Source organism: Eumetopias jubatus, unplaced genomic scaffold (assembly GCF_037043125.1).
Source record: "Eumetopias jubatus isolate StellerSeaLion01/CBP00866 unplaced genomic scaffold, mEumJub1_p1.0 scaffold_17, whole genome shotgun sequence".
Classification (NCBI taxonomy): domain Eukaryota; kingdom Metazoa; phylum Chordata; class Mammalia; order Carnivora; family Otariidae; genus Eumetopias; species Eumetopias jubatus.
In genome coordinates, this window is record NW_028274823.1 from 19,961,111 (window position 1) to 19,979,934 (window position 18,824).

The 18,824-nt window shown below is 41.9% G+C and overlaps 1 protein-coding gene across 3 annotated transcripts in view; it reads right to left on the bottom strand.

Annotated features, from left to right (window-relative positions):
- Positions 1-11,038, bottom strand: part of PDCD4 (programmed cell death 4) — a 28,983-nt gene extending 17,945 nt beyond the window's left edge. The window contains exons 1-2 of one of the 3 annotated variants that reach the window (XM_088019898.1): positions 10,855-11,038; positions 5,734-5,840 (exon numbers count right to left, since the gene is read on the bottom strand). In XM_088019898.1, the coding sequence (XP_087876024.1) occupies positions 5,734-5,776 (43 nt within the window). In that variant the 5' untranslated portion in view covers positions 5,777-5,840; positions 10,855-11,038. Of the gene's footprint in view, positions 1-5,733; positions 5,841-10,777 lie in introns of all 3 variants that reach the window. The other 2 variants (XM_028092006.2, XM_028092005.2) reach the window with 2 other exon arrangements.
- Between the last annotated feature and the right edge of the window lie 7,786 nt (positions 11,039-18,824).

Genomic DNA, 18,824 nt, shown 5'->3' on the forward strand with positions numbered 1-18,824 from the left:
GAAAATACTAAGAATCTTGAGAGAAGAAAGATAAACTATTATTTACAGAATGCCTACTAGCACTGTGCTGGATGTTTTGTCATTTACCCACAAGTTTGAGAGCTATTTATTACATACAGGATCATTAATACAGATAAGGAAACTAAGGTTGAGAGTGTTTAAATAACTTCCCAAACAACTCATGATTAATTACACTTAGGAAATATTACTAATCCAAAGAGCCTGAAAGGTATTTGGCAAATAAATGATCTGTTGAGGATTCATTGCTTTCAAAGGTAAAGTTTGGGGCGGGGGGGGAGCTTGCTTTCAAAGCTCTAATTCACCTCTCCAAACTTGACTTGTATCATGTATCATCTTCTGACAATCTTCCAGGCTACATAAAATTTATACATTATTCCTTGAAAGACAGCAACATATTTGGAGTTTCAATGGTCCCATTGAGAATGTCATCCCCACTGCTCTTTTCACTTACCAAAATCCTTTAGGATATACTCGAGTTTTATTTCCTCCATAAAAACTTTCCTAACAATTCTAGCCACAATAACCCTAATGCCCACACGCCATTCATTTACATCACGGAAACCACTTTATTTCTAATTTATGTAGCAGTCTTGCTTTTCCAAGTAAGTCATAAACCTCAAAAGAGGAACCATGCCTTTACCTGTACTTCTCTGTACTCAGCACCTAACAGAGTATCCTTCATACTATCAACTCAAATATCTGTGGAGATCAATGGCATGGAGACAGTTGGCTTTGCTCTGAAAATTTTCTAAGTCAGTGAACTACTGATTAGTTACCCTTGAGCCAGAGTTTTGTTCATTATGGCTAACTCAAGTCAGAGTTGAATCCCTCAAATGGTTTTACATTTCCTAAATGTAATTAGACTGTGTCAAGTCCATGTGTATAGGTTTTAACATGTTTTAAGATAATATGTGGAAACTGAAAATTTTTAAATGAACATATAAAAAACAAATGTGTTGAAATCTTTATAATTCTTGACAAAAAGTATAAATGTTAAGAACATTCTGGTAATCAAAAAACAAACATAACAGTAAGTAGAGTCCAATTACATCATTAGTTTCCTAGTCTCTGTGCCTTCAATCTTCAAACCATATCCAAACTGCATGAAAACTGATTTTCTAAAACATGCCCCCACTGAAAACTCTTTGAAGATATTCCCACTGGGTCAAAATAAAGTTTAAACTCATTACCTTGTAACTTAAGATCCTTCATGATCTTGCCCCTGCTTACATCATCAGAGTAATCGCTGACCATTCCCACATTCAAATGGTCAGAGCTTAAATTTGGTACCACAGGTAGTGATGGGGGGATTAGTTTAGCAGAGAAATACAGAATATATTAGGAAAAAAAGAAAGTATAAAATGGAAGACCAGCAGAGAAAATGTTAATCCATTCACTAACTAACTGAAAAGATCAAGGGTAGTAACTTTGGGGTAAATAAGAAAGTGACGCTCAAAGAAAAAATAAGGAGCTTTTAAACAGAAAAAGCATGAAATGTAGTCTTAAAAAAGTTTTTAGGCTAAGACAGGGAAGTTAGAGTTAGAGGGTGAGTTTGAGACATCATCACAACCACCATCATAACTAAACGACTGCAACTACTGGTAGCAGTAGTTGTCACAGCAGTAGTGCAACTTCTTTTGTCATTACTCTCATCGTTGTTACTACTAGATACCAGGTTCTATGCTAGGCACTTTACATACATGCTCTATAATCTTCACGAAGCTCTATTATGAAGCTGTTTATCTTCAATTTACAGACAGAAGATGTTTCATAGAAAAGTTACATATCTAAAAAGGATTGTGGCCAGGATTCAAATCCACATTTAAATCTCAGATGATTCTAACTGCAGAAAATACAGAGCTAGAGTACAGCAGAGTAGTGACAGCTAAAGAGACAGGACAAGTGAGTGATTATAAAGACAGAAAAGCAGAAGAGTTAAGAGGAAGGAGAAAAAAAGACCAGAGATCAGACAAGTTAGATGGAATTTCAAGTAAGAGCAGGCTGTTGAAGAAAACATGAAACATATTGCTTTCATTATTCTATAATTACGGAAAACCACTAAACTCATCCAGAAGATAAAGGACATCAAATTACAATAAAATGTCACTTTAATAATATTTTTCTTTTTTTTTTGTCTTTTTTTTAGATTTTATTTATTTATCTGAGAGAAAGAGAATGAGAGATAGAGAGCACGAGAGGGAAGAGGGTCAGAGGGAGAAGCAGATTCCCCGCTGAGCAGGGAGTCCGATGTGGGACTCGATCCCGGGACTCCAGGATCATGACCTGAGCAGAAGGCAGTCGTTTAACCAACTGAGCCACCCAGGCGCCCCAAAATGTCACTTTAAACTGTCACTTGGAGTACTAAAGTATTCAATTTCAACACATTTCCCACAATTTTCATCTATTTTAATATCCTTTCAAATATGTTCATATGACTGCAGGAGAACACATCTAGGTATATTTTATCTATGAGCTTATTTTTAACCCATGTTTCTATCAATTACTCTTTTGTATTTTGCTATTCATACTTACCTAGTTTTTTTTTTTGGTTTTTTTTTTTTTAAGATTTATTTGAGGGCTCCTGGGTGGCTCAGTTGGTTAAGCGACTGCCTTTGGCTCAGGTCATGATCCTGGAGTCCTGGGACCGAGTCCCGCATCGGGCTTCCTGCTCAGCGGCGAGTCTGCTTCTCCCTCTGACTCTCTCCCCTCTCATGCTCTCTATCTCATTCTCTCTCTCAAATAAATAAATAAAATCTTTAAAAAAAAAAAAAAAGATTTATTTGAGAGAGAAAGTGTACACACGAGCAGGGGGTGCAGGATGGAAAGGGAGAGAAATCCTCAAGCAGACTCCCCACTAGCATGGAGCCCAATGCAGGGCTCAATCCCAGGACTCTGAGATCTCCTGAACTGAAATCAAAAAGTTGGCCACTTAACCGACTGAGCCATGTAGGTGCCCCATATTTACCTAGGTTTTAGGGTTCCATAACCACTACTGATCTGACTTTAAGAAAACAAAATACAAAAGATAAAAAACCTGAGTACATAATGTGGTGACTTCAAAATTGTTTTCCAGTGTGTACTAATTCCCCTTCTAAATCCTCTGGTATCTCAGTAGTAACCAATCTAACTTACAGTATTACAGAAGCCAACAATCAAATTTTCTTTTTTTTTTTAAGATTTTATTTATTTGAGAGACAGAGAATGAGAGAGAGCACAAGAGGGGAGAGGGTCAGAGGGAGAAGCAGACACCCCGTTGAGCAGGGAGCCCGATGTGGGACTCAATCCAGGGACTCCAGGATCATGACCTGAGCCGAAGGCAGTCGCCCAACCAACTGAGCCACCCAGGCGCCCAACAATCAAGTTTTCAATTAATGGTCCACTGATTGGCATAATGAGAATTAACAATATTAACACATTTCATTTGTTACATACAAAATATGTGCTATGGGCATGACACGTATACACTATAATTTCATTTAATCCTAACAATAAACCTACAGAGAGGGCATTTGTACCCCAGTTTTATACACGAGAAAACTGAAAGTCAGAACAAATAACCTACTTCCCCAAAGTAACAGACTAATACAATAGTCTGACTTGGGACTATCTGCTACAGGAAGAATTTATAGCAAAGGTCTGTCTTAGGCCCATCCAAGTATTAAAGAACTACAAGTCCTTTATACTAAGGTAGTTCTGGTCAGGTATCAAGAACAGGGTTCAAAGAACTAGGACTTGTTATAGACAGAAAACAAAATATATAAAAACTTAAGAGTCGTGCCGTCTCACAGACATATAATGTAGGTCAAATATGTAATTTTAAATTTCCTAGTATCCATATTAAAAAGAAACAGGTGAAATTAATTTTAATATATTTTATTTAATATACTAGATGTTATAGACTTTGAACATAGAGTCAATATAAAAAGTTATTGAGGTCTTTCACATGTATCATATGACCTCACTGATATGAGGAATTCTTCATCTCAGGAAACAAACTGAGGGTTGCTGGAGTGGTGGGGGGTGGGAGGGATGGGGTGGCTGGGTGATATACATTGGGGAGGGTATGTGCTATGGTGAGCACTGTGAATTGTAGAAGACTGATGAATCACGGATCTGTACTTCTGAAGCAAATAATACATTATATGTTAAAAAAAAAAAAGAACAAGATAGCAGGAGGGGAAGAATGAAGGGGGGGAAATCAGAGGGGGAGACGAACCATGAGAGACTATGGACTCTGAGAAACAAACTGAGGGTTCCAGAGGGGAGGGGGTGGGGGGATGGGCTAGCCTGGTGATGGGTATTAAAGAGGGCACGTTCTGCGCGGAGCACTGGGTGTTATGCACAAAACATGAATCATGGAACACTACATCAAGAACGAATGATGTAATGTATGGTGATTAACATAACATAATAAAAAAAAAAAGAGTGCAATAAAAAAAAGGGGGGAAGTTATTGAGGTCTTTCATTCATACTAAGTTTTAAAATCTGGAATGTGTTTGCCCCTACAGTTCATCTCAATTCAGACAAGTCACATTTCAAGTGCTCAATAGCCACATGTGGCTAGTAGCTATCATACTGGGCAGTGCAGAAAAGCAGCAATTATTTATATGTGAAATATATTCTTAAAAATATATCTTACCATCCCCACTTCAATGAAGCAGGAATATGATGCCCATTTATAACCCTAATAACAAGTATTCACATAGCTATTGTATATAGCAGCACCAAAATAATCAATTACTGCAATAATTTTTCCAACTCTAATCTTCTAGCACACTTTAAATCAGGCTTATAAATACAAAATGGCAAGAGGTTTCAACTTCAAACTGTCTGTTCAGATCAAAGAAAACTATGTAATTTGTACATAATGAATTATTCATTGAAAAAATACTATAGTATTAAAAAATGAAGTATGATAAATATATTTAAATTACAAAACAGTGATCTTTTCAATACTAATAAAATTATAAAGCAAAGAATTATCTAAAATATACCAATAGGAAAAGCTCTCACCATTCAGAATATCGCAAAATCCTAATTAAGATTATTGTGAAAGTTATAAATACATTTTAAGTTGTCTGAAGTTACTCAACATTTAAACCTCTATTCCACAAAACCATTTTTATGATAATGTGCTATTGAAGCATCATGGAAAATCAAGAAAAATACCATAGGTAATATAATATATAAATTATTAATTAGGAAAGAGATCAAAGATACCAATAATAGTTTATATTATAGAAATCACTAGCTCATTTGAAAATATTAATGAACAGGTTCACTATTCTTCTCCATTCTGTTAAATACAGTTTATTATAAATAGTAGAGAATAAGAATGTATGGAATGTGAAAGGACAGGCAGAAAAATAAGGACATGTGAAGAATTTCTATAAAAAGAAGAATAAAACTGGGTGACTCCGGTTAAGCGTCTGCCTTCGGCTCAGGTCATGATCCCAGTCAGGCTCCCTGTTCAGCAGGGAGTCTGCTTCTCTTCCTCTGCCCCTCCCCCCAGCTTGTTTTCTCTCTCTCTCTCTCTCTTAAATATTAAAAAAAAAAATCACAAACTTGATTTTAAAAATATAACTCACTTTCTTGTAGTATGAATAAGATGGTTTTTAAAGTAAAGATGGTTTTAATACTATGTTTTCTAAAATTTTGTAGGACCTCAAACATGCTCACAATACAGTCAAGGTTGAAAATATTCTTACTTACCTGTGGGGTTTACATTCAGTATTTGCTCATTTTCTATATCCATTGTTCCTTAATGTCACTTGCACTGATTAAATTACCAATGGAAGTCTTCCCTTGGAATCTGTTTCCTTAAAAAGAAAAAAGTTTCAGTATCTTCCAAACTGACAAATTGAATTTACTTAATCACTGTAAAAAAAAAATCAGCACATAATTTCATTTTTCAAAAAAGAGCTCTCTTCACTTTGAAAAAGAGTTTATCACTATTAACATTTAGTTTCAGTCTTCCTGACAAATGTATCTGGGTCCAAAAAAAAAAAAAAAACCCATGTTTCTGAATGTGCCAAAGCACCCCTTTAACTTGCAAGTAAAAGATGTATAAACATATACATGTTTATTTCAAATTAAAGCAGTATATACATACTCCAAATTTTTTAGGACCACCAGGACTCATAATTAATCTGATGTACATAATACTGGATAGTTCACTACCAATGAATTGTAAGAACTACTACAAAAGGGTGCCTGGGTGGCTCAGTTGGTTAAGCGACTGCCTTCGGCTCAGGTCATGATCCCGGAGTCCCGGGATCGAGTCCCACATCGGGCTCCCTGCTCGGCAGGGAGTCTGCTCCTCCCTCTGACCCTCTTCCCTCTCGTGCTCTCTATCTCTCATTCTCTCTCTCTCAAATAAATAAAATCTTTAAAAAAAAAAAAAAAAAGAACTACTACAAAATGGGGTGTCTGGGTGGCTCAGTCGTTAAGCGTCTGCCTTCGGCTCAGGTCATGATCCCAGGGTCCTGGGATTGAGTCCCACATCGGGCTCCCTGCTCAGCGGGAAGCCTGCTTCTCCCTCTCCCACTCCCCCTGCTTGTGTTCCCGCTCTCGCTGTGTCTGTCAAATAAGATCTTTAAAAAAAAAAAAAAAAAAAGTACTACAAAATGCAAGCAACAGTTTTGATCAAGCATATCACATGACTTAATTTTTCACACTACAACGTATCTGAAGGCAGACAGGTCTGCCATTTCATCACCTAGGTGTCCATAATTAGTTATAAGACTTTGAGACTGGGAGAAATTTTTATAAATGGTGTTTTCTACAATGAGAGTATTATTTTCATAATCTGAAAAACCCATTCTTTTTTTAATTTTTAAAAAATTTTTTAAAGATTTTATATTTAAGTAATCTCTACAGGGGCGCCTGGGTGGCTCAGTGGTTAAGCATCTGCCTTCGGCTCAGGTCATGGTCCCAGGGTCCCGGGATCGAGCCCCGCGTCGGGCTCCCTTTTCGGCGGGAGGCCTGCTTCTCCCTCTCCCACTCCCCCTGCTTGTGTTCCCTCTCTCGCTCTCTGTCAATAAATTAACAAAATCTTAAAAAAAAAAAAGTAATCTCTACACCCAATATGGGGCTCAAATTTACAACCCTGAGATCAGGAGTTGCATCCTCTACAGACTCAGCCAGCCAGGTGCCTCCCCATTCTCTCAAAAAAATAAAACAAACAAACAAAGCCCTTGCCTTTAAAAAAGAAATAAGGACAATGGCATTAGCATCTCCGTATTATAGACCTCAGTTTCAAAATGGCTTAAAAATTATTAATGCTGAAGGTCTTGATGAAATCTTATTTAACTTAGTGATATAAATCTAACGTTACTTGAAAGACTATCAAAATATATTTTGATGAAAACTATTAACAGAAGGTGTAACCAAATGATTTTAGAATCTCTGTAAATATTTTTTAAATAGTTTTACAGTACTTAAGCATTCATCTGTTCAAGTCATACAGGTTAGATATAAGCCCTCCCAATCACAATCATTTCACTAGCAGTGTGCTTTCAAGATATAAAATGAACGAATTAATGAAAATTTAATCATAATATATATGATGCCTCCTGGGACTCGACTTTTTTTTTTTTTTTAAGTAAACTCTATGCCCAATGTGGGGCTCCAACTCATGGCTAGGAGACTGAGTCACATGCTCCACAGACTGAGCCAGCCAGGTGCCCCTCAACTTTTAAATTCCTTAATATAAACTATTTTAACATCTTAGAAGTTTGTAGTCCTTTGATCCAGAAAAGGGTATTATTTTGTAAAACAAAAATAAACACACCTTAATGCTACAATGATAAACCTAATATGGCATAACCCTTAGGCTACCAGGATGCTATCGTACCACTTAAGAAAATAAGAAAATGGTGAGACCACTCTCCAATTCTACTCAGAATAAACAGACTTAAGTGATTCTATATAATGATTTTTCAACATCATAATTTCCACCAACTCTGGATTTAGGGGAGAAAAAATGACCCTTAAAGATATGTATATAGAAATTCATATAAATATATAAACAAAAATGTTTACAAACCTAAGCATTTAGTGTTCTCCATGTCTGAAAATGCCATATCTGTTTCATTTTATATGAGTTACATGTTACAGGAAAGTGAAAATGTCTTATGGATGTGTATGAGCTTTTTAAACTAGAGTTACATTAAAAAGTCTTTTTCATACTTGATGCAAGTAGAATCTTTTGAGAATACTTTCTGCAGGACCTAGCTACTAAAGGAAATGAATTATAACTGATGTTTATAAAGCCTTTTATAATTCAGAGAATTTTACAGGCATTATTTCATGTACCTCTCAGAACAACCTCGAGCTATTTACTCCACTTTACACACAACTGAACAAATTCAGAGAAGGTAGGTGATCTGTCCAAAGAGAGACAGCAGAGACAGCAGCTCAATGGAAGAACCAGAACCCAGACCTTCTCAATCCAGGACTGCTTGCACAAGTTCAAGCCAAGATTTTAATATCCCACAAGAAGATTCTTTTTTTGGGCTAACAGAAGCTTATTAAAACAGACTCTTGTATCAAATCTTTAAATACTACTTTCCAAACACCAAAAATAATATTTATTTTAAACTATTACACAAAAGACATTCATTTGGGCAAAGAAAACTATTAGGTATGACTATCATCTATAACTTACCATATTTGTTTTTTTTTTTAAGATTTTATTTATTTATTCATGAGAGACAGAGGCACAGGGAGAAGCAGGCTCCCAAGGAGCAGGGAGCACGATGCGGGACTCGAACCCAGGTCATGACCTGAGCCGAAGGAAGACGCTTAACCATCTGAGTCACACAGGCACCCTACCATATTTGTTTTTATTAAGTAATCCTAACTAGGGGGGAAAAAAAAAGCCTCGTGTCTTTAGGCAATGATAACGCAATCAAGAACTCAGTCACACTTGATAGGAACACAGACATTTTAAGAATTTAGAGAAAGATAAAAAAAAAGAATTTAGAGAAAGATAAAGATACATTGCATGTTTTTCCTCCCTTCAAAGTAGTGGAGCTTTTTTCCAGTTTACTTAACAATCCATAAGATTTTTGCCCCAAACTTAGCAAAAACATAAAGCAAAAATTCTAAACGCCACATCCTTAAAACTAAACAATAAAATTAATTTTCAATAAGAAAGCAAAAGTATACACAGAAGTTTGACAAAATTAAGGCTAACATTAAAGCTTTCATTTCTTCAATGTGTTTTACAGAAACATACAATCAGAAGTATTCAAATGTCATAACATTCCCCCAGGAGATAGAGCCTCACCTTCCCACCCTCCACCCCCCCCCAAAAAAAACCTGTTTCCTGAAATATACCTCATAAACCACTCTGAGTTTCTGGAGTCAAGTTTAGACCATATGTTAACCAGAAAATTATTTGTATTCACTCCAGAGCTCCAATCACAGCTCATTAGCAACTTAAAATAAAATCAGCTAAAAGTATTCAACCACAATGATGCAAAAGCAAGCAGTACAGAAAATATCAAAGTGTCATTTATTTTTGCACTCCCAGCAACTATTTTTCCTTTCTCATGACTACAACAGAAGAACCAATCAAAATATAACTCCAAGATCCCTGCTGAGATAGTTAGGGAATTTAAGAAACCTACAATGAAGGAAGGTTAAGGACATAAATACCAATAATTAAATTTAGAACGCATCTGCAGTGCTCCCCTTTTAGAAAAGTATACGGTGGTTTCTAAAAAAAAATTACATTAGTAAGAATGCCAAAATTCTAAAACTTAGAAGTAAAAATACAAGTAAAAGGCGGTGACTTTTTTTTTTCTCCCCACACGACGCTGCATTTTTGGTCGTTTTAATCATTGCAGATACTGCACAGTTGCTGGTTACATAGCCAGTTCTCACAAGGGCACGGGAGACGGGAGATACTGACTTCTGCAGACAGTTTTCGAAGCTCTGGGGGGAAGGGGGACACACGACCCCTCTTCATGTACACTGCAGCACCAAACTGACGAATGCCGCAGAAACGGCCGGCCTGCGTTTCACAGAAAGAGGGCTCCCTTCCTGTCTTTGTTTTCTCTGGGAGATTTTCACTTAAGACTAAAAAAGCGACCCTTCGCCCGAAGTCCGCGCAGGGCCGGGGAGGCGGGCAAGTGTCCGCCTCCGAGCGGCCCCTCCCGCAGCGGCGGGCCTCCCTCTTCGCAGCGGGCGCAGGCCGGGACCCCGCGGGCCCCACTCCAGGCCGGCCCCGGGGGAGGCTGGACCGGAGCGGCCGGGCCTGGGCTCCGGAGCGCGGGCCGAGGTCTGGGAACGCCGGGCCGGGGCCCACCAGGGAGGCCACGGAGGCGGGGAGGGCGCGAACCTTCCTCACAGGATTTCAGTCAGGCCAGAAACACGCCTCCCAACGTCCCCCCTCAAAGTAAAAATGAAAACTCGGCCTTCGCGGGGATGAGGAGCAGCCCCTCGCTGGCTAGCGCCCCGCACACCCGGCTAAGCGGGGAGAGGGTCCGGGAGGGGGCGGGCCGGCGCCGCCGCGCTCCGGGGCCCGCCCTCCGCAGCCCGGGGCGTTGGGGCGGCCGCGGCCCTGCTTGCGGGGCTTGGAGGAAGAAGTCGGACCCCCGCCCACCCGACCTGGCCCCGACCCGGCCGCGGCCTCAGGCCCTCTACCCGCCCCCCCCCCCCACAACGTGCGGCGGCCTCCGAGGAGAGACGGGGTTGAGGGAGAGAGCGCAGTCGTTCCAAGCGTGCGAGCCGCCTCACTGGTACTGACCCCTCGGGCCGCCGCCGCCGCCGCCGCCGCCGCCGCCGCTCACCCAGGTCCCTAGTCCGCCGGCCCAGACCCCGCACCTCAGCTTCTACCGCCGCCTCAGAGCGCCTCTGCCCCCTCTCGCTCTGTTTGTTTTTGTTTTGTTCTACCCAGTAACACGGGGGTGAGAGAGCGGCGTTTATTGGCCGAAGCGAGGAGGTCCGCTGGCCAATCGTGGTGGTGGAGCGGGAGCTGAGAAGGAAAAAGGGAGGGAAGTGAAACGTGGAAAGCTGGGCAGGGGCGCCAAGGGGCGCATGCGCGTCGGGCTCCGGGAACTGGCGGGAGTGAGAGCCGGGCGGGAAGCTGGGGGCGGGAGGCTGGGAGGCGCGGCAGGATACAAGCGTAGGCGATAGGGCAGTGCCTTGGGGTGAGGACCAGGCTGAGGCTGCCTTGATCTGCTCACTCATTCCTCTCCCAGGGCAGTCAGCAATCCCGGCTAAATGCTGAGCTTCTGGAGGGTCCCTGCCTCCATTTCCAGACGCTTCTCAGGCGAATACCCTTAATCTCTACGGTCTTTATCTCAGTGAATGTCCTCATCCCTTGAAGATAGAAATCACTCCCATTTCACAGATGAGGAAACAAACGCTCAAAAACTCTTTGAAGTCCCTGTGCTAATCGTGGCTAGTTAGGCTCCTGGGATTCAAACTCCCACAGTCCCACTCCAAGACTGGGGTTCTCAATCATGGCTATAACTTCTTTATTGAAACCTGTACCCCGGTACCCCGCCTGGCTGTTGTTGGTGTCTTTCCTCCTTGGCTGCATTCTCTTTGGCTTATCTTGTGCTCTCATTCTTCCTCCTTCCCTATCCCCTGAGGAAATGACCAGAACCTTCTGCTGCCTGTGCTCTCAGGAAAGGATTCAGCCATTATCTCTGGTCAGATTTTCCGATTGTCTGACGTGCAACACCTGAATTGTCTGTTAGTCTTTCAGCAGCCAAACTGCTTCCTCCCCCACCAGGGAGCTCCTTCCCCTGACTTAGCCCTTTCTGCCCAGTCACCCTGCCTGAGAGTCATCTCTAATGGTATTATTTCTCTGAACAACAACAACAACAACAAACACCCTTTCAGGAGCCTCCCATTGCCTGCCTGGAGCGTCAGCACCTCAGCCAAGCATTCAAGGCCCCCCAGTGTGACTCTCTGGCCTGACTTTCAAGACTTTCTGGCCATGTCTGCACAACCTCCCAGTCCACACACCCCTTTGGCTGGAACCCACTTGGACCTCTCACTGTTTCATATGCGTCCCCACCTCCTGAGGGTTATCATATCACCTTGAAATGCCTCTCTTAACCCCCATCTCTGCCTGGTACAATCCTGTCCGTGCTTCATGGCTCTCCCACGCAGGCTTTCTTGAGCCTCCTGACTTGATGTGAATTTCCTGTCTCCTGATTCCTACCAGTAATGACTTGTACCTCTGGGGACACCAAAACATTCTGCCTGGCATTATGTTATGAGTCCCTGTCCTAACTCTTCTCCCCGTTAGACTGGCACCTTCTTGAAGGCAAGGCTTGTGTCTTACTCATCTGTTATCATTGTAGGTCTTAAGAAGATGCCTTGCACATTTCCTGTACTGGTGCAATAAAGATACTTTGATCTGAGTTCACAAAGTTTCTCAGCATTTCCTGCTCATCCCCACCTCCTGGGCAAGAGCCTCTTGGCATGTCCAGCATCTGAATTAGCCTTATGAGTCACTTTTACTTTTTTAAAAACAAAGCTCCCTGGTCACTCAGTTTGGTTTTGTTTTTGTTTTCTCCATCAGCTGCAGCTGTCTCCTTTCTTTTCTCTGACATGGCTCATGGATCCTTCACTGAGCAGTAACTGCTGGCTCCTTGTTTTCACCCATCCACCTTTCTCCACATTTTTCCTTTTCTCCCTCCTTTTCAGTTCTTTACTGTTTCCTTCTTCCTCCCTGCCACCAACCTCCTCTGACTTTTGCTGGGTTCTTTCATTTACTCATTCATTTAATGCATTTATTAAACACCTATGGCATACGCAGGCTGCAACGGGCAAGCACCTGAAGATCTATGAGAAAATAAAAGAGAGGGATATGATTACCCATATTTAAAAGCCCCCCACTAAAACAACCTAAAGCTTTCAGAAAATTACCCCAAAAGAACCCATTATGGAGTAAAATGTTCATATCCTTTTTACCCATCATCTCTACACATGAGTTTGACATCCCAGGACCCACCTTAGAGAATGCCCCTCTAGCTGGGTTTGGTTGACCAGTTTGACCCAGACCCCCCCCAAAAAATGGGATTCTAGTCCTAGTTCCCCCACTAACTACCTGTAAGAACTTCTTAGGCCTCTGTTTTTTCACCAGTAAAATTCAAAAATTGGGTTTAATTAGTAGTTCCCAAGATATTTTCCAAAGAACGTGAATTTTGTGGAACTTTAATAGATATCATGAAAAATATGTGGGAGGGACTATTCCATAATCAAATCAACCTGTAAAGAAATTGTTTTAGTAAAGTTAAAGCCGGTTTTTGGGGGGGCCCCAACTCTTCTCAGTATTTTTAATAAGCTAATGAGCCTTGAGAATCTTGAAAGACCAGAGTAGGAAGCTAAGTAACACTCCCCAACCTATTTAAACACAGAGGTTTTTTTTCCCCAAGATAACCCAGAATCAGTGTTACTTAGAGACCAGTTTGGAAAATATAGATGACATCCACTATCATTAATATTCCTTCCAGGTGTATTAAACACTGGCCACCTGCAGCTTTGCTAAACATTAAAAAATAAGAAGCTGAAAAATAGAAAAGTATCCAAGTATCAGGAATTTTTGCCCATCAAATCAATCTGCAAATATTTATTCTGTGCCTGTTCTGTGAAAAACACAGAGCTGATCCAGCTGTGTTCTTGGCAAAAGGCATTATGTTCTACCTTAGGGTAAGTAGTGTCTGAAGCATAGAGCTGCCCAGGCCTCTGGGCCACAAAGGACACTTTCATTTCACATTTTAATTGCTCACAACCTGACTTTCTGTTTCCTAACGCCCTGTGCTTATGGGCTTATGAATATTTAGCTGTTGGATGAGAGAAAAGGAGGAAGCCCTTCATCTTAACTCATTCTATCCAGAATGATGGAAGCTCGACTTTTATTTTTAAGAATGACCCATTCCAATTTAGGAGAGGATGGGCCACCACTGTTGCCTAGGATGAGACAGCTGTTCAGAGGTGGCAACAGAAACCGTGCTGTGTGATCAGGTAGACATACATGATGTCTCTCCTCTTCCCCGTAGCCCTCAGGTTTATTGATTCCTCGAGGGACACCAAGAGTGTTTAATTTGTTAGGGTATATGGGGGTGTGAGGGTGGAGGGTAGTTTCTAGTTTTTGCCCCTTAAGACAGGTTACTGACTGCGTCTCTAGCTAGCTATGTTGCCTTGGGTGTTTCACTTCCTCTCTGGGTGGATTGAATGCCTCAATCTTGTACCATCAAAGGAGTTGGCTCCTGCAGGGAGTCTTGAAGGAATCAGTTCAGTTCTGACACTATGATGCTGGGCAAGGCACTGGGAGGGCACCACCAGAGTCCTGGTAGTGGGGGACCAGAGATGAGACAGTTTGCCACTGGTGACAGGGAAGAACTAATCACCAGGCGTGGACAGAGGAACTATCACTCTCAGCCCAGGGGCTTTCTCTGAATACAAAACTTGGATAACCTCCCTTCCTGCCACCCCAAAGTCAACACTGAAGGCTGAGGTAGTGTTGGAAGTACTGATGAGTTAATGTCAGTCAAAGACTTGGAAATGCACAGATGCTAGGCAAAAGACAAGCACCTCAAATTACCATTATTGCCCTCGGAACTTTCAAGGCCTTTTCATTCTTTGGGCAAAGCCCCATCTGAGAACACAAGTTTGTTAATAAGCTCTGTTCATGCCCTTGCATAAGATCGAGGAGAGGCCACCTCTCTCTGGGGACCGAGGGAAGCCTTAGCCCACTTCCTTAAGAAGAACTTTCAGATACCATTGTCGTTTGCAACATCTCCTTGAGCTGACATCTGCCTCCTAGTTCATCAAACCAAGGACTGAATTTTAGGAATTCCTATAAGGCACTGGATTGCTCTTTAGCAGAAATGGTAGAAGACATGAAACCTGCTCTGAAGAAAGGGAGAGTTGTGTAAAGAATTCTAATGATAATGATGATAACTGACATTTGTACTGTGTTTTAAGGCTCACTGAGCTTTTCACATATACTTTTACCCCATCCCTACGAGTAGACAAGCAGATATTACTCTCCCTGTTTTAGAGATGAGGAAAATGGGGTTTGAGTGGGTCACTGGTAATCATAGGACTTTTATGATAAAGGAAATGTGGGGATCCCTAGTCCAAACACTTCACTTACAAACAGAGACACCAAGAACTTAAGTGAGTTGCTGAGACCCACACAGCTAGTTAGTAGCAGAGCCTGAGTGCAAATGAAGTCTCAGTGTCCCTTACACAGGCTAGGCAAGGCGGGGGGGGGGGGGGCGCGGGGGGGAAGGGGGGCGGGCGGGGGGGCGGAGTCCAGATCTTCTAGTACCTAGGCCTCTACTGGATTCTTTCTGCCACTCAACTTTGAGCCTCTTGAATAAAAGTTAAATGTCTTAGCCCTTTCTGGTCCCCTCCTCTACTATTAGAGAAGTCCATTTAAGGTCCAAGAAGTGAGGAAGGAAGGGGAGTGGTGGTAGGGGAGGCTTAGTATGATATTTAGAAGCTGTTGATGGGAACATTTTTCAAGAATCTCTTTCCTAGACTAAAAAATATAGACTAATGTGAAGCATAGTACAAAGAAGTAGACACAATATTTTTAAATAGTATGTACCAAGAAAAGCTAATAAGGTTTTACTTCCCCAATTCAAGTTTCGGGAGGTTTTCTTGGTGCATTTGTCTTTGTGTACTCGCCCCCCCCCCCCGCCCCGCCCCACCACCAAATTTCTCCTGCCACCTTAAGATGTAGAAACAAGCTAAATTGAGCTCAGGAACTACAACAGATCATCTCTTCCCCCAAAGCCCATATATTTTGACACATCCCCAAACCCGGCCTGAGTTCTGAGCCTGTAAAAACTCCAGAATTTTGCAATCACAAGACCATTCAGAGAGATGCTTTTCCAGTACTTCCTACAACTGTCACACCCTGCATTGAATTAATTGTGTTGAGTCAGGGTAGAGAAGCACTTCTCAGTTGTATCTCCAGGGGCTTTATTTGTGTTCTTCTGGAACCCAGGATCCTCAGCTAGGCTGCACACTTGTCAGAATTCATCCTCTTCTCTCGAGTGAGTGCTGAGCTCACAGAAGATGCCAGTATGCCTTTCTCCTGTCTGTGCTGCACTAGTTTCTGCTCATCTCCCGGTAGAGCACAGGGAGCCTCGTATGGAAATGAGAGACTCTTCATACTGGGAAAAAGAGGGATGAATGATCATGGGTTGTCATTAAGAGAGCCTGAACCACAGGGAAACACAACCAGGGAAGGCTGGAGAGGGGTGGAGGGTGGCTCAAGAGGCCAGTGCTGGGTAAATGAAGACACGCATAGAAAAGGAAGTACTGAAGGCAAGTAATCAAACCTCTATTTTGGACAGAGTGAAATAAAAGTACTGGAAAATAAGAAGAGGTCAAGGGCAAGCCAAGGGAGATGTTGTTTTGTACTATTAAATGTTTATAATAAAAATGAAGTTAGCTTCATGGAAGGTCAGAGACAGAAGAAAGTCCCAGGAGAAGGCCTAGTGAGGCCAACTTGCTTGAATAAGGATATAAAAACTGAAGGCCAGAGAGGAGCAGAGGTCCATCTTCTGGCAAGTTATAGACAGCAGTAGTACCTCTAACCTACTACATGCAGCTGCCTTCCTTTTTCCCTTTAATTCTTCTCTGCCTGTGTCCTGCCCTTCAGCCTCCACTCTCTCCTCCCTCTCTGCCTCTCTCTCTCTCTTTCCAAAAAGGGCAGCTTCCAGAAAGAAAAACAAGGAGTGACATTTTAAAGCAGCTCTAGGAAATCCCCAAACCCTGCATTTAAAGCAATAGGATTGGCAGCCCTTCAGCACCATCGACAAAGCCAGCATCGAAATAGGAAATAGTAGAAAAGACACCAACAACCAAGAATTCAAAAGAAAGAGGAAAATAACTCCTAAGAGGCAACTTAAAGTATTACCCTTACGCCTTTCTTGTGTGTGTGCGTGCATTTGTGTGCATTTTGTTTTTAGAAAGTTCTCTTTGAGGGCAATGAATCTAGGCCAGTGAATATTGATGAGCTTCAAAGGGTGCCAGACCATCCTAAAATTTTATGCAAATTGTATTGTGAATATGGATTTGCAGCACAGACAAAAAGTCTATAACTTTTTTTTTTAAGATTTTATTTATTTATTTGAGAGAGAGAGAATGAGAGATAGAGAGCACGAGAGGGAAGAGGGTCAGAGGGAGAAGCAGACCCCCCGCTGAGCAGGGAGCCCGATGTGGGACTCGATCCCGGGACTCCAGGATCATGACCTGAGCCGAAGGCAGTTGCTCAACCAACTGAGCCACCCAGGCGCCCAGTCTATAACTTTTTTTAATAGACCCCTGAAAGAGTCATGTCCCAGAAAAGATCAAGAACTTCTGGAATGCAGCATGTTATTATGTTTGGGCCCTTCTACAGAATGAGTATTCCAACAAGAATTGCCAGTAGACTCTTCTGTATGTCAAACCAGGTATGGAATCAAAACGCCTTCCAGGCAACCACAGCAGGAAAACAAAGCAAAACAAACTTGGTTTTTAGATAGCAGTGGTCCTAAAAAGAGATAGAATGTTATCTTGGAACATCCCAATAGTCGTTCCAGTCAGGTATGGCAGACCTTCCATTATGTTGACCTCAATGGACCAAAAATATAAGCTGAATCTCCCAACATTTCCTAAGCTAGATTCACAGCTCCAATAGCCATGAATTTATCTGTTAAAAAACCTCCATCTTATTTAAGAGACAAAAGAGTATGTAGTGTCTCTCAAAATATGCTTTGCAGATTGGCGCGAGCCAAGCGACTCATGCCCTTTGACAAAATCCAAGTATGAGGGACAATCCTGAAAATCAGGAGACTCCACAGCTGGCTCCTGCTACTTCCTCTCATTTTTTTTAAAGATTTTATTTATTTATTTGACAGAGAGATAGCACAAGTAGGCAGAGCGGCAGGCAGAGGGAGAGGGAGAAGCAGACTCCCGCTGAGCAGGGAGCCCGATGTGGGGCTCGATCCCAGGACCCTGGGATCATGACCTGAGCCGAAGGCAGACGCTCAACGACTGAGCCACCCAGGCGCCCCTACTTCCTCTCATTTTATTTGCAGCAATCTTTATAATCATGGGATTTTTTCTGGGGTTTCATGATAAAATGATTTATAAATTTAGTTATGCCTATGCAAGCAATCATAATGAAACTGATTCCAAAAAGGCTGATGATGGGCCAAGAAGTAAAAATACCCAATGTCCTCTAAGGGAGCTGTTGGATCCAGGCCCAGTAAAAATTCCTATTGATGAGATTCCTCAGGCACCTCTGAAACATCAGGATTCTAGGAAAGGAAAATCTCATTGTCGTTCGGACAGTACAGGGACCTCCCTAAGTTGCATACAAATAGGAGGCCACCTCTGGTATGCACCTCGAGGCAAGCCCTGGAATAGGATTAACTTCCTTACCCCTAACTCCTCCCATTCCTTATACTGGAGTTGATGATGAGGACATGAATAAATGGTACAAGATTAAGGGAAAAAGGGTGCGGGCATCATCTGACAGCCTCTGGGAAAGGATTAAGAGTAATCCTCCGTGGTATCTATGGAGCAAGGACAAGAGACGAAAACATATAGAAATGGAATAAGTACTTTGATAAGATAGGGTTCACACATTGTAAGCTATAAATAAAGTCGCTCCGAGGCTATCGGGAGGAGATGCTTACAACCTGATCTTCTGTCCATTGTCTCCTCACTCGCCGACGCCGTCCTTTCTTTCAAGGACCCTTCCCCTGCTGGAGCTGGACTCCGGCAGCAGATACTCCATTGCAAAAGGATTCTAGGATGAATTAACCTGG